At 45.0% G+C, this 16478-nt stretch overlaps 1 protein-coding gene across 3 annotated transcripts in view; it reads left to right on the top strand.

The window, feature by feature from the left end:
- Positions 1 to 16478, top strand: part of LOC110508473 — a 144834-nt gene that overhangs the window by 43787 nt on the left and 84569 nt on the right. For all 3 annotated transcript variants that reach the window (XM_036966293.1, XM_036966294.1, XM_036966297.1), the window contains exon 2: positions 12282 to 14098. In XM_036966293.1, the coding sequence (XP_036822188.1) occupies positions 12545 to 14098 (1554 nt within the window). In that variant the 5' untranslated portion in view covers positions 12282 to 12544. The remainder of the gene's footprint in view (positions 1 to 12281; positions 14099 to 16478) is intronic.

Raw genomic sequence — 16478 nt, 5'->3', positions numbered from 1 at the left:
TCATTCAAATGCATTCCAGGTGACTACCTCATGAAGCCGGTTGAGAGAATGCCAAGAGTGTGCAAAGCTGTCATCAAGGAAAAGAGTAACTACTTTGAAGATTCTCAGATATAAAATATTTTTAGATTTGTTCAACACTTTTTTGGTTACTACATGATTCCATATGTGTTATTTCATCGTTTTGATGTCTTCACTATAATTCTACAACGTAGAAAATAATAAAAAAAAAAGAATATCCCTGGAATGAGTATGTGTGTCCAAACTTTTGGCTGGTACTGTGTATATACATTTGTATATATATTTTTATATATTGAGTTGCTTCCAGAAGGGATACCTCAAAAACCACCATCAGTCCACCATTGCAAGTAGTACAGTTCCTGTATTGATGTCTATGGCAGAAACACATGGAGTATTGGTGGTTGAATCCTAGGGTCTCCTAATGATCACTTCTAAGAGACTGTAATTCTATACAGCAAAAAGAGAGACCCAGAGAGAATGTATAAGCTTTAAGAAACCACGTTCCTATGATCTTGAAAGTCAAAACCATTCCCTTTCGTCCACAATCTTTAAAGAGGTGCAATTAAGGAGGTAAAATTTTGATATTTTTGTCTTTAGTGTCCCTCTGGTAAACATAGCAGTTTGGAGCAATTAACCAACAGCTAATGAGCAAAGTGGGGGTCTGCCTCAATATCACACCATTGTTCATTTGCGTTTTTTAATTAATGGGGTTTGAAGTAAAAATCGCAAAAGTTTTTAATTGTTTTTCTTTAGGGGGGGGGGGGGGATCAGAGCGTTAATTATAAGAAGGGCTTTAAAGTGTGGAGGATTTAGGGTTTTAATTAAAGAAGAATTTGTCAGGACTGATGAGACCAATAGACTGAGTTCAAATACGACACAATCCTCTGTTATTCCCCCCTTTCCCATCCATCTTTCTTTTACTCCACCTCTCTCTCTGTTTCCCTTGCCAACTTTCTTCCCTCTCTCCTTCTCTTTCATACTCATATCTTTCCACCATCTCCTGACATACCTCTCTCTCTCTCTCTCTCTCTCTCTCTCTCTCTCTCTCTCTCTCTCTCTCTCTCTCTCTCTCTCTCTCTCTCTCTCTTGTTGTTGTATCTGTCTGTGCTTTGCAGGGTGTGGGTATCAGAAGGAGGATTAGGAGTTTCTCTGAGCTCTATTCTGAAATGGGAACGACGAGGGGTGGATGGGGGAGGGGGGGCTCAGTCACTCAACTGGATTCCCCAGATTGAATTAGTGAGGTTTTAGAAGAGTAAGAGTTTTTGGAGATGTACACAATGTTCCTCTATTTTTCTCATTTCTTTTCTTCCCCCGCTGCTGTTTTCTCTCTCACTCTTGCTCTCTCTCAAGTCATTACTTTCCTGCTCTCCCTTGCATTCACTCTTCTCGTCCCTATTTTGTTTTCCTCTCCCTCCTATCCCTTTCTGCCTCCCTCCCTCCCTCTCCGTTAATAGAGTATAAGATTGTTTTCATACCAATGATACATTAAGCTGAAGTGATTAACACAGTGTGAAACGTGATTACATTGCGTTGCTGATTGGCTGAGCAGATGCCCTTTACCAGAGAGACTTTGCTGGGTTACATCTTTACACGTAGCCCTCCACACAGCTGGGATCTCACCAGAGGAATCCAGGTTAATTGCCTTGATTGCTTGATTGGGGATATAGACGAGTTTTTCCAGAGGGAATTGAACCTTGAATCGCCTTATTATAACTGACACCATCTCTCCTTCTCTCTCTCGCTTTGTCTCTCTCTCTCTCTCTCTCTCTCTCTCTCTCTCTGCAGCCTGTTTGCAAAGTCAATTTCAGACATAAACAAAAACAAGTTGCTGCTGGGAAGGTGGCCTGGTCTGTCTAGGTTTCCGTGGCGACAGAGGACAGGGTCGTCCCTTTACAGTGTTTGCCAATCACTGGGATTAATGGGCCGATATTACCGCACCCATCAGCGTCAGGAACAGTGGCACACCACCTCTCCCTTTCTCACTCTGGCTTATCAGCAGGGGAGGAATAATATGAAAGGATAATAACAAGGAAAATGGCTGACCTCCTGTTGTTTTCATGCCCAGTGCCAGTGTTATTACTCCAATCAATGTCATTACACATTCCAATAGATGAATGTGGTTTCCCAAGGTTTGTTGTATGCATGATAATGTTGCCTATACCAGTTCATTTCAGCACAATCTAATCTAGCAGGCATTTAAAACACACACAACCACATTGGAGAGACATGCCCCCTCAAGATATACTGTATTTCCACTGAAAACAAACTGCAGAGCAAATCCAATCATGATTAAACAACCTGACCCAGCATTCATCCACGACCTAATCAGCTCTATGTTGATCCCCCCCCTCTCCCTCTCCTCCTAGCCATCTCCCTCCTCCTCATTTGCTGTCCCTCCTTTTTCCCTGGGAATGTTAGAGAATGGGGAGGATTAAGCCATGTCAACCTCTTCCCTCATCCCTCTATCGTTTTAACTCTGTTGCCCATCACGTACTAGCGGCCCTTATCTGTTTATCCCTCTCCCTCTATTCTTCATTTATTTCACTACATCTTTTTTTCTCTCTGCGTTACTGTATTTTCTGACCTTCACCGGGATCTTTCTCTCTCGTGTCTCTTTATGACTCACTGGCCAATCAGAACGTGGCTCCATGGTAAAATATGCAGTTGCTTCAGGTTGTGTATATACCGTCTTTTATGTGTCACCTTGGAATCAACTCCAATTCCAATGTTAGTCCGTTATAGCTTGTTAAATGGCTTACAGAAACTAAATAACAAAACTTGAACCTGTTTTCAGTCCTCATTGTTCTGAGTAATTGCATGCCAAACATTGTCAATAAGCAAAATTAAATGTATTATTGAAAAGGCCTAAAAAAAGAGACAGAATAATTCTAATCAAATTCTAAACAAAAGAAAATAACAACTTATTTTAAATAGGCTATGTCACACTGACAGGCACCTTACTTTCTCCCTGTGGGCATATAATATTACAACAATGAAGACTATGGAGGGTTTTTACACACATCCAAACTTTTAACAGTAGCTGGACAAAGATCCAACAAAAGAGAAGGGAGAATGTCGACTCACCGTCGGTACACTGCTCCTAAATAGGCCTATGTTTTATGAACATAATCGGAGCCATTTACAGATCAGATCGTAGTCACACATCTCCATAAGCCGCACTGCAAGCGTGCCACGGACGTCGTCAACATAAAACCAGGAAGGTGAATCATTCTAACAAGTTTGGTTGTAATACAATTTTACGAGAAAGAAAAAACAGCAATCAGTTTGAACAAAAAACAACAACAATAAATAAATGTCAAATGTAATGATATCATCAAAATCCCCAGGATCAAAAAAGACAAGCATTTCTGTTGAACTGGCCTTTGTTATAGTAGATCTAAGGGAGGCCTTGGGTTTTGAACATATGAAACAGAAATATAAGCTATTTTTACAGATTACAAATAACTTCTAAATATAAGGTTTCATCGGTATTCACTGAGGTTCTCATCTCTCCTTTCATGATGGGCATGGACAAATAGCCTACATCATGCATAGATCAAAAGGGAATGTCGGCTCGCTGTTTTACCTGATATTTTAATAAAGCATTGGTGATTCATGTTTATTTCCAATTGGTCTTAGGAGCCAAACCCTTCGTCGAAGGTCTTGACTACTCAGCGATTTCATTGGGCAGACAAAAGAAAGAAAAGCCTTAATTGAGAGGAAAGGAGGCTATGCTTTGGTTTTTAATCAAATAAAACGAAATGGGAAAAAAACGAGTTTTTTTATGTTTGTAAATACGTATACAGGCACCAAAAGCACATTAGTCTACTCTTGTTCCATGCTCATATTGGCAGTGTGTGTCCCGGGTGTATAGGCTCTGTTTCCACTGTCAGAATTCATGTTGCCATAACCAACTGTGTTACTGCTAAAACCAGCTTTTGGTTGACCTTAAATATCCATATCAGCGCTGCCTAAAATCAGCACTTTGGATCATGTTTTTAAGGACACACCTCAAATATTTCCACCCCGCCCATCTGAGTGCAAGTGAGCTGATATAAGACAGTAAATTGCCCGAGCCTGGTGTTAGGGCCGGGAAAATGCCAGTGCGCCAGTTTTTACACGACGCAATTGCTAACTAATGTGCGTTTTGACGTTAGCGCCACCTTAACGCCAGCCGATAATATAGCCCCAAGGCTGCTAGTACAGCAGATACTGTACATTCCTTACAGCAGCTATATTTTCTACAACAATAGCCAATGTGATTGAGGCCTCACTTCGGTCAATCGCAGGACTATTTATGCTGTATAGGATGTGTTAACGGTGTTAAAACTGACACCTGCAAGCTGTTCCTCCTTGGAGACATTGTTAGTGGATAATGACTCAAAAGTACACCTGTCCTTGACACACAGCGTAAACATTCTCATTGTACCTGCAGTGAGGTTGTTTTCTTTTTTGTGTCGTTTAATTGGGGCCAGAATCTTGAAAAACACAGTGCCATGTTACAATTGCCCTATACAGTGACAGGTTTTAGTTGGACAGTCTGTCATATTGTAAACAACAGGAAGTGCAGGGTGTATTTCTTGTGTGTGTCTGTGGTCTGAAGGCCCTCTGTAGGGGACATTATCTAGTTATGACCTAGTAGCCTGACAACAGAAGTTTTGTTTTGAGGGCAGGATAGCCCTTCCCTGTGCTTTTCTTTCTGTGGAGTGATTCACAATGGAGGATGGATGGAAGTCATCATGTCTTTACCCTCTGACTGGCTGGGGCCATGCGGGGGCATGTGGCAGGGTGACAGAGAAGGACACACTGCAGGGTTAATCGACTCACACTGGTCGACTTTGCAGGGAGGAGAGAGGAAGAGGGATGGAGGGAGATGGGATAGGGAGAGAGAGGTGTTCAGTTAGAATAGCAAAGGGAGGAATGAGAAATGGAGACACGGAGAGAGGAATGAAGCAGGAATAGTGGAGCCCGGGAATGAGTGAGAAAGATGTGGAGAGAGGTGAAAGAATGGGAGCGAGTGAATGAGGGAGGGAGACAAGGAGAGAACGAGAGAGATGGTGAAAGGGAGGGGAAAGGTGCAAGAGATTGATGAGAGAGAGTGAGAAACTAATTCTCACTTCACTCTGGGCTGGAAGATTAACGAAGATTAGAGAGATAGAGAAAAAGAAGGGAGAGATGGACTGATAACTTCTACCGCATGCCAGCCAGAGAGAGATCTTTGAATGCCTAATACCCTGAGAGGGAGCGGGAAAGAGAGAGGGAGGGAGGGAACGAGAAAGGGAGGGGGAGAGAAAAGGAGGTAGAGGGAGGGAATGAAATGGAAGAGATATATTGTGTGTGAGAGAGAGCGAGAGAGAGAGAGAGAATTGGAGCGATAAATGGATGGATGGATCAAAAGAAAGAGTGAAATGCTGGCTCAGAGGACTCTTAATGGTAGTGGTCCGTGAGAGTGATGTCCTTGTATTAGTGGCCATTTACATGAGTGTGTAGTAATCCTGGCTGGTCTGTGGGGTGGAGATAATAACAGAGGTACAGTATCCAAGTCCTTTATAGCTGCAGAACTCTCTGCCCTCTCAGTCTAATACTATCCTACAGTCCAGAGGATGCCCACTTGTCCGGTTGGTTAGTGGAAATATCAGCACCTTTGTCCATCTGTTTTTTTTCTACTCCGAGAACCGACCCTTCCCTTCTCTTGTCCCGTCCTCAAGGCCTCTTCGCCATGCCCAAACACAGACACCCACTAATGTGTTCCCTCTTATTCTATCGTATGTTCTCCAGCTCCAGGTCCATCCCCCAAACATAGGCCTTTGCCCAATATTAGGGAGAGCGTTATACTGCACGCACACATCCACACTTGAACTTACACACACACACACACACACACACACACACTCTAACCCTCAACTTAGTCTCAGAGGCCGCCATAGCAAACTCAATCCTTCATGGAGGATTACAGCTTAAGCTTCTCCACGGCTATAGATGCAGTTTTATGGAAAAGCACAGGGCTTTTTAGAAGAGCCCTGTGATCTGTACATTAGCAGAAGGGGGATCTCCACCTCTGCAGTGTCCTCATTACCCCACCCCCCCCCCCAGAGCTGACCGCAGGCTACGGTTGGTCTTTGACTGTCCCCCTCTGCGCCCCTGCCACCTGCCCCTTGCCCTGATTTCAACCGTGCTGAGGAATTGACCTTGTGGTAGGGACGGGATTGGGAGTGAATGTGTGTGTCTGTCTCAGTGTGTGTGTGTCCCGACATCTTGAGCTGCTCGCTGGAAGCGAGCCGGAGAACCTGCACACCATCACCCAGCGTGACAACGCTCAACACAGAAAACGGCCCTGAAATACAACACCCAACCAACTTTGATCTCATGCACCACCGCATGCCACGAGGCTGAGCTGACCAAACTCGGAAACTTGCAGCTCGGGAAATCCCTAAGGTTTATCCTCTAACCCAACCGACAACTCTGAGCTAAAAACATATACAAAATCCAAGAAAAACAACTCTGAGACAAAACCCAACACAAGCCACAGAGGAAAGTGAAGTAGAATCCACTGAACAAAGGTCATTCATCATTGTCACTTTAGCTACCTCTCCTTGGTTGCCTATCTGTTAGCACCCAGCGCACACGATGCTACCTGGCTAGCTGAGAGCACAAAGAATACACTTCACTGCTCCCTCCGATACAAAAGATCGAGAAAATAAACAAACAAACTGACCCAAATAGGAAAAGACAAAAACAAAATGCATATTTGAGATTGGGGCGAAGTCATTAGCATTACAAAAATATCTGTCGCCGGTGAAATAAAGCTGAGGAGGACCGAGGGAGCATAAAAGTCAGACAGAAGGGGAGATATATGCTAATAAGGCTGGGACTTTGTGACTCCAACAAGGGGGATTAAAAAGTGTGGCAGCAGAGAGAGAGAGCGAGAGAGGCTCCGAGGCCCAGAGCACAACACATAACTAGCTCAGCTCAACAGTACCATGCAAATATAATAATATAGTGCTACAGTAATATGGCATGACAACATAGCAACTCTCCAGGCTATAGCCTACTGACCAACGCCAAACTAGTGCAATGGCGCGCAACTAAGGTAAATGATTCATCCGTTGTTACGCAGTTCAAACAAGTACTGACATAGGCCCTGCACAGACCTCAAAGCCAACTACATGATATAACATTTGTGGCATCATGCTAGTCATGCTCTAGTCTCGATCGATGTGACGATCACACAAGACAAGTACAGCGTGGCATCATGCTAGTCATGCTCTAGTCTCGATCACACAAGACAAGTACAGCGTGGCATCATGCTAGTCATGCTCTAGTCTCGATTGACGTAACGATCACACAAGTCAAGTACAGCGTGGCATCATGCTAGTCATGCTCTAGTCTCGATCGATTTGACGATCACACAAGACAAGTACAGTGTGGCATCATGCTAGTCGTGCTCTAGTCTCGATTGATGTAACGATCACACAAGACAAGTACAGCGTGGCATCAATCACTACCACTGATCACAAGACTCGTTTGACTCCGTTTAAGTATAGCGAAACATGAGCATGTTACTAGGCAACAACCCCTCACCACTATTAACAATCAATTAAAGACATAGCTGAGGGAGTTCTGGAAGAAACGTTCTATTGAGCAGCACATGGTGCGGAAGACTATCGATCATGATCAGGCATTAGACTACGGTGCCATTGCGCTCCTTTCGCTGTGCTGCCCGTGGAGATAATATAGAGTTTTTTTTTTCATGAAAGCGACTTCTACTGTAAATGGATTTGTGCGTACTTAAAAAAATATCAAGTGTCATTATTCGGGCCTCTTCTTCACAGCTGTGGCCTTGTTGTGTCTCTTTTTATAGTGTCGTCTCCTGTCCATAGGTCTGCGACGTATTCGAATGCCAACATTGGTCACTTTGGTGTTTTTTCATCTCTGAAAAGTTTCCCCCGGCAGGCTCCCCGGTAACGCCATTGAAACGTAAACAGGCGAGAAGGAAGTCGAGATTTTGTCTTTTTAATAATCAACGTACAATATATCTATCGTACCTCCCTTTTCTATGAGGAAGGACAAACTTTATTTTGTTGATGTACGAGGGTTGCAATGTACCGAGTGGGTTGGGGATGCATCAAGGATGTTGTTAGACAAAATCTCCTGTGCATTAGCAACATTCTGTTCACACACACACACACACACACACACACACACACACACACACACACACTTTGCCTGCAGGGAGAGTGTTCATAGATTACGGGGACATTCTCTAAAATGTCAGGCAGTTTTGAGAAGATCAGATAGCTGTTTGATGTGCGAAAACAACCAGGCAGAAGATGAAGAAAGGCAGTCTTGATGGGCATCAGGTGTAATTTCTGTAAATGCCTCTGCTGCCTGAGTGACTCACCACTCCTCTGTGTCCATGTGGTGAATTTCTACCCAGGAGACCTTGACACAGACCAGCAGAGCTGTCTGCTACAAAAACACCCCTCTGACCTTAGGTTATCATTGTGCAGGTAGACCACTGAAGCTTCGACTTTTGTTCTTGAAATGCAGGAGAGGTACAGTGCCTAGGTGTAATGCTTGTTAGTCGGCGTCTGAGTATAGAGTCATATTATGTGTGGGAAAAGCTTGGTAGCACGTTCCACCGTCCAAATACAGACTTTTCTCTCCTTGTTAACAACATAGATCTCTCGTGGTTTCCCCATGAGAATGAACTCAGGCAGTGCGGGGAGGGAATATGTTTATTCATTATCTAACACTTGAATGGATGTGAACGCTGAACATGAGAATTTGCTACATCACATGGTTCGAGGGGTCATGGTATATCCCTGTACTCAAACACTTAGCGCTAAACGTGTTAAATTCAAAGTAATCCGATTAGTAATGATTTTAGATTGTGCCAGTGGGCTGTAGTAGTGTAGGAATGGATTCTGAGTGAATGATCTTTTCCCTAGAGGTTCTTAAAGCAATGCGAGGATGTTGTGAATACTCGGCTAATCCTGGTACTGTATATAGTCTCCTGTGAACAGTTTCACTTGATCCAATTGTTAGCTGGAAATGTTCTTTTGCTATAACCTTTAACCCAGCTATAGAACACTCTGACCAATCTGGGACCCTTGTGGATCATAAGCCCTTCTTTCTCTTTGTATTACGGGGATGAGTTTGTATTCTAAGCTCGGAGCCGGCCCTGAAGTGGACTTATCGTTCTGCACTTATCAAAACGAGGACTTCGTCTGGATGACTGGATTACACTCTTCCGTTCTACTCTCCTTTGGTTCCTTTGTTGTTTTCCCTCCTTTTCTTTCTTCTCTCTCTGTCCCGAACGAACCCACCTCTCAGGGGATTTGCCTCTTCAGGCCTGGCAGGGAATGGCCGGTGACCGGTTCCCAATGCCCGTGCAGCTGTGATGCTCACCGTTCACATTTACCGTCTGGTGACAGATTTCACCTGCAGCCCAGACACAATCAGGGCATGGATAGATGAATTCCATCTGCACAGATTTATCCTCGACTCCTTCGTCGAGGAGGAGCGAGGAGGAATGACTCCTTATCCTCCAGATTCACTGTGCTGATTTTATAAAGCTCGACACTTTTTTGACAGGTCTGCTTTTATCTGCTGAGGTTCAAGACAAGGCCTGGGTTATGTGTGTTCAATGGCTTTCTGCTCTTAAAACGTAGTGGTGGTCTCCCAAGACGGGCCGGTTTTGCTCGTGGCTGCCTCTTCTATCTCCTCTTCTCTCTGTTGTTTGTTTCTCCATGCATAATTATAAGGGTGACTGTTCTTGGACTACCTTTCCTAGAAAGGCGAGTTCTCTCTTTCTTCTCTGACTTTTGTGGGTCCCAGAGGCGGTCCCCTGAGCTTTCCACCGGGAACAGAACGACACACATATGTCTTGTTGTTTGTGTGGGGTTTGTGGCGGTGTCTTTCTTGCAGTCTAGCAGTGTGTGCGTTTGAGAAGAGACCGTGTTTGTGTTTCATGTATTTGTATGAATATTTTCTGAGTGTCTGGAATTAGGAGGGAATGGCTATGTTTTAGTTTTGTGTTTTTTGTGCGCCCGTGATAATATATATGTATGCGATTGTGTGAGAGATGGGGCTCCAGAGAGGAAAGGAGAGCTAGACCGCACGGACCGAGGTGAATCGTAATTAAAATGTTCAGTCTCGTTAAGTTGGTGACAGCCTTCACTGCAACTCGGCTTCCTGCGATCGATGGCAGAGATCTGCCTCTAATACTAACGAACCAAACGATCGTTTGAGTTTGGGGCCCAAGGAAGGGAAAAATTAATTAAGATATTTATGGCCCCAATTAATCAGTTCAGCAAGAAACTCTGTGCACCCGAGGGGGTAAATGGAACACGGCAGGAAGCAGCGGAAAGTTAAAAGACGAGAGGGTGTTCCACCGTCTACATACCCCCTACCCATGCCCCCTACTCACCTTTAACCGACTGTGAGGAGCCGTTAACTCTGGGGTGGCTGCTCTCATCCCAGGGACACTATAGCTCATCAGCGTCTGAATGAGGAAGTAAGGGAGGCAGGGCCTGGTAATCACACAGGTTGGTTGTCACAGTGATTAGAACCTGGACAGTGCTCTGAATTGTGTTAAATGTAGAAATGTGTCTTATTAGAGATGAAGTCTATTGGAGAGCAATGTCGTTCACACGTCGACATCCCACAACTTTGAGATGAGGAAAAATACCCTCCGGAGGCTCCAGATTTGTAGTTATGAGCACAGGGACAGCCAGCCTCTGTCTCCCCTGCTGATACCGTGGGGGATATCAAGCGCATCACCTGGAGCAGAATGAGGGTGTATATTGATGGGTGTATTGCCATTAGACACAGCATGAGTAACACATTCAACCTACTATCATGAGTAACACATGTCGTGTTTTCAACCAATGCATGGTACTACATGTTACATCATCCACTCATTAGAACAATGAGTCACACGCCATAGTCTACTCTGAGCCACTCTGTTCGACAGAGGAATGCAGTCCAGGTATGTACAGGGATCAGTTGAAGGACTGCACTGACCCCTTAAAGTCACTGGGAAACCACAGTCTGACACAACATCCCAGATAGACACCAGTAATGAACCCTTCTCCCAACCACTAACAATCCACGCATCGGTATTCTGACCTGCTACCTGCCCTCAGCCCGTCAACAAGGTGCCCATGGCAACGACTGCCTGGCCCGACAAGTTCCCTGACAATATGTTCATCCTGGACAGAGCGGGTGTCATTGAGCTTGGGTGAGAGGTCGTTCTGATTGGATCTTCAAACTGCAGTAGCCTGCATGTGTAGTAACGCTCCCGGAAATACAGACATATTCAATGAATGACACCCTGTTAACTTGTGTTGCGGTACTTCTAGTCAGTAAATACTGTGACTGTGAATATGAAATGTTCCACTTGATATATGAGTACTATATGGGTTTGATAATGGTATGTTGTGTCATCAATATGGATGCCAGACACCTGTCAATTCCAATGTCACTGGGCCGTCAAAGGGAGAGGGTTGGCTGATTGATTGAAGTTAGAGAGAGAGCACGGAGGGTGAGGGACGCCACGACAGCATCATGATTGACAGGGAACGAGGAAAGGACAGGAAAGACGAGCAGAGGAAGGGATAGCATACTAAAACAAACCTGGGGCAGAGAACGATGGAGAGACTGCGATGGATAGATAGGCAGAGCTAGAGAGACGGGTGGTGAGTGGGAGAGGTGGTAATAGGAAAAGACGAGGAGGAGGAGGAGGAGGAAGTGTAAGGCTTTTTCTTAAGAAAAACGATTTGTTTAAATGGGGAAGGAGGGCAGGAGAGGAAGGGAGAAAGGGTGAAGGAGGAGTCTTTTGGGATTATGCCCCAATGAATGTACTGACAGGGTCTGTCTGCACATCAACACTGCTCAAGTGTCATACACACCAACGCACTACACTGCACAAGACAGCACATAGTTAAACAAAAACAGTACACAACTCACAAAGCTCGAAACAACAAGAGTGCACAAAATCAAGTGCATGAATCCGTATTGCGCGTGACAACACAGTGCGACCTACCGAACACTTTCGGCACTCAGTGTAACAACAACTATCTGACTGTGCCTCGCGACGCACCACTGCTTGTGTAAATGTGATTTCTGCCCCGTTAGTTGATCTGTCCTGCTTGTTCATCTGTGAGTTATGCTACCTACCTTGCTGTGTCGCTCCACTTTTAATTAACACAGTGGGATGATTAAAGTTCTAACTTAATTATCTTTATCCTTTCTCTCAGGGTGTTCAACCCTCCGTGGGAAACTGAACGAGACATTCTGCAAGAGAGGGGGGGGGGGGGAAACAGCAGAGAGGAGCTGTGAACAGATAGAGAAAGATATTCAACACGGCGCCTGTCCTCCATCTCAGTGTGAAGGGCACGTAATGGAAGAGTGAGAGGGAGGATACAAGGAAAGAGAAATAGGGAGAATGAAGACAGCCGGAAAACAAGTGTTTCCTTGCACCAAGCATCACTCAAACTAGGACATCTCACCACAGGACAAGATGATCACCAGGAATCTGCTCCTATTGGTCTCACTGTGTCTGTGGGAGGAGCTTATGGGAGAAGGTTCAGCCACTAAGATTTTCAGGGGAAGAGGGGTTGGCGGGACTCACATGCTGAAGCTAGGGGAGAACAGAATAGCGGACCAATGGGATTCAAGCGTGAATTCAAACGTGATGCCCATGGTGACTCTTAGAAACTCAATTGGTCATGACCTGGGTGGTGATAGTGGCTCTATCTCTCACCCCAAAATACCCCAGAATCATGCAGCCATGCCATCTAATAAGGAGAGGCAGGCTTTTAAACCGAATCCAGTTCTGGACATGGAAGAAAACCCTATCAAAAAAGGAGAATCAACTCTGTCACCCAATAACAGGGAATCGGTCCAGGAGAAAGAACTTAAAAAGATCAAGAACAGCACCAATAATGCTGGGACTCCCACCAAAACAGGGAGGATGGAGAAAGTATTCCTAGTTCACCATAGACCAGACCTACACTCCAATAGAACCAGATTCAAATCCATTTCCCGATCCAGAGTGAGACCAGATCTGAGCATTCACACCACAGGGCTGCAAGGCAAAGGACTCACTATGGATTCAACCAGAAAATTAAATGTGACCGGCAGCTACAGTGTCCTAAAACTGCTGTCAAAAGAGAACCTGGTGATGATTGTGAACTCACAGATGCAGAGTGTTCCGAGTCTGAATGATTTTCAGAGCAAGAGCAGTCGAAGCAGAAAGAGAGATTTGATTGATGTGGATCACAGCCCGATGGAGGCCCTAAAATTACAGAAGCAAGATTTGGCTGTTACTCAAAACCACTTCGCATTGGATAATCCAACTTCACTGCCGCATATAAACCCTGTCACAAATCCTGATCCAAGTCTAGAAAAGGCTGTTCACACTTTAAGTGAAGTCACTCTAGATTCTGGTGTGGGAAAATACAACTCTGAGATGAGGGCTGCAGATAGTACAGTCACTTGGAAGAGCAAACACACCTCTCACCCTTTGTCAACACCTATGAATGAGGTCAGTCTCGACACTGACAGGGAGGTGACCATCAGTAAGACCAGTAAGACTGACCCTCCGGCCATGACCAAGCATCTCCCCTCAAGCATCTCTTCTCAGACAAATGCTGGCCCTCCCTCAGTGTTCACCTCGCAGCCCCAGGGAGAAGGGACTGGGAGTGTGGCAGGGGATTCCCATAAGGAGAGTTTTCTTCACACAGCCGCACCAGGACTCAAAATCCTCAGCCCGATTGCCACTCAAGACCCTGAAGGTGGCGCCACAGAGCCAATCGATAGCAGCCATGTCCTCAAACTACACCCAGACACACACTGGGGCTTCAACCAGGACAAGGCAGCCGGTGGGGGGATGACAGTTGAGTCCCATCCCGGGAATGGGCGGGGCCTGGTGTTCCAAGAGGCGGATGAGGAGGAGGGCCGTGGTCAAATGGATGGGGAGGGGGCTCGGTCACGCAGCAGGAGGAGTTGGATCTGGAACCAGTTCTTTGTGATTGAAGAGTACAGCGGGCCTGAACCGGTGCTCATCGGACGGGTAAGGAACCTTTATTAACTATTCATTAGAGTTATGAATCACTTTATGTGTAACTTATTCCAGCCAAGGGTCTCTAACTCTAACTCCTACTTTCACACCTGGCTCAACTAATCGTGGTCCTGACTGAAGACCATGATGAGTTGAATCAGGTGTGTTAAGGCTGGGCAAGTACAAAAGCCTGCACACCAACTCCAGGACCAGAGTTGAAGAGCCCCAAGTTCTGAACTGTCCTAATTCAACCCTAACATTAACTAACATTAATGCTCTTTATGTACACTGGTGGTACTATCTCATTGTCCTCAGCAGCTGCAGGGTTTGTTTTGTATGTGTCGTAAACCTTTCAATTGGAATTGATTTACAGCAGACCAGTCTACTGTGGTGCCCTCCAATCCTCATGAAGACTTAGATGAATCAATGAGGCACTGAGGCTCAACAAAACCCCTTCATCCATATGGGCCCCTGGGACCAGTCATGACTAGCACCAAAATTTACACACACCAATGGGAATTGACATCTTCATTCAAATTAATGTGCTCAGTTTTTCATTACATCATTGATCCCGAAGGCAGCAGTAAAAGTTTTCTCTCATTTCAGACCAGGTCAGGACCTGTCAATTCTTCTCCCTCGTGGCCAGCAGTCCAGTAGGCCCGGTGGAATGATATTTCAATCAGGTTGATTTACATGTACATTTTAGTCATTTAGCAGACACTTTTATCCAGAGCGATTTACAGGAGCAATTAGGGTTAAGTGCCTTGCTCAAGGTCACATCTATAGATTTTTCACTTAGTTGGGTCGGGGATTCGAACCAGTGATCTTTCGGGTTACTGGCCCGACGCTCTGAACCTCTAGGCTACCTGCTGCCCTTGATACATCTTACGAACATAGATTTATCACGACTACATTAACCACCTCAAAATACTACCAGGGGCTGTATTTCTCCCCCTTTGCTCTGGTAATTCATTATAGCAATCGTGTAGCCGACTCATCCTGCTCCATTGGTTTCCAAAGACTACTGTGGATGTGACTTAGGCCATGTTGGCTGGACATGAGCATACCCAAGCTCTCGCTGTACTTAACCTTAGAGTTGCACTGTGTTGGTACGCTGCTGTGTAAGATGGCTAATGTATAAGTCAATGTGGCCAGTTTGCTGAGTAAATGAATAGTAAGGATTCTGTGTGAGTGCCTGCGGGCTGTCAGACAGCACTGAGGGAAAAAGAGAGAGGGGGGAAGAAGCCCCGCTCTGTGGGAAATGTCTCCCTGTCTGCAGATCCTATTTTACAAACGCTTAGGCCAAATTGCTTCACGGTTTATATCTAGCTGTACAGACTGTCAGGCAGGGGCCCTCTCCGACTGAGACCGGAGTCTGTAAGTAGCCTACTGACTATTAGGGAATGCTTAATATGGGCACCTCAATCAGGCCTTCCAGGACATGATGTATGATGGATGACAAATTGCCCAAATTGATACAGAACGGGCAAGGACAGAATGCATGAGCTGAATGTCCAGCGGTACAGATGGCCAGCATTGTAAGTCATTAGTTCCAATATGCTCTGGTGAGCAGGTATTTACGCCTGCAGATTGTATTGAGCTCTATGAGGGAACACAGCCAGACCACACACACACATATGATATCGCTGACACATGGAGTCCTCCCAGAACACCAATTGTGTGTGTTTTCGTGTGTGTGTGTGTGTATGTATGTATGTATGTATGTATGTATGTGTGTGTGTGTGTGTGTGTGTGTGTGTGTGTGTGTGTGTGTGTGCCTGTGTGTGTCATTCATTTCAGAGTGTATCAGAGCTGTACATACATGCATAATGCTTTTATACATCTTAATACAGTGCCTTGCGAAAGTATTCGGCCCCCTTGAACTTTGCGAACTTTTGCCACATTTCAGGCTTCAAACATAAAGATATAAAACTGTATTTTTTTGTGAAGAATCAACAACAAGTGGGACACAATCATGAAGTGGAATGACATGATATGATGTTTGATATTTCAAACTTTTTTAACAAATCAAAAACTGAAAAATTGGGCGAGCAAAATTATTCAGCCCCTTTACTTTCAGTGCAGCAAACTCTCTCCAGAAGTTCAGTGAGGATCTCTGAATGATCCAATGTTGACCTAAATTACTAATGATGATAAATACAATCCACCTGTGTGTAATCAAGTCTCCGTATAAATGCACCTGCACTGTGATAGTCTCAGAGGTCCGTCAAAAGCGCAGAGAGCATCATGAAGAACAAGGAACACACCAGGCAGGTCCGAGATACTGTTGTGAAGAAGTTTAAAGCCGGATTTGGATACAAAAAGATTTCCCAAGCTTTAAACATCCCAAGGAGCACTGTGCAAGCGATAATATTGAAATGGAAGGAGTATA

Source organism: Oncorhynchus mykiss, chromosome 28, assembly GCF_013265735.2.
Source record: "Oncorhynchus mykiss isolate Arlee chromosome 28, USDA_OmykA_1.1, whole genome shotgun sequence".
Lineage (NCBI taxonomy): Eukaryota > Metazoa > Chordata > Actinopteri > Salmoniformes > Salmonidae > Oncorhynchus > Oncorhynchus mykiss.
Note: the sequence above shows the minus strand (reverse complement) of the source record. Positions and strands in the feature narration are given on the sequence as shown.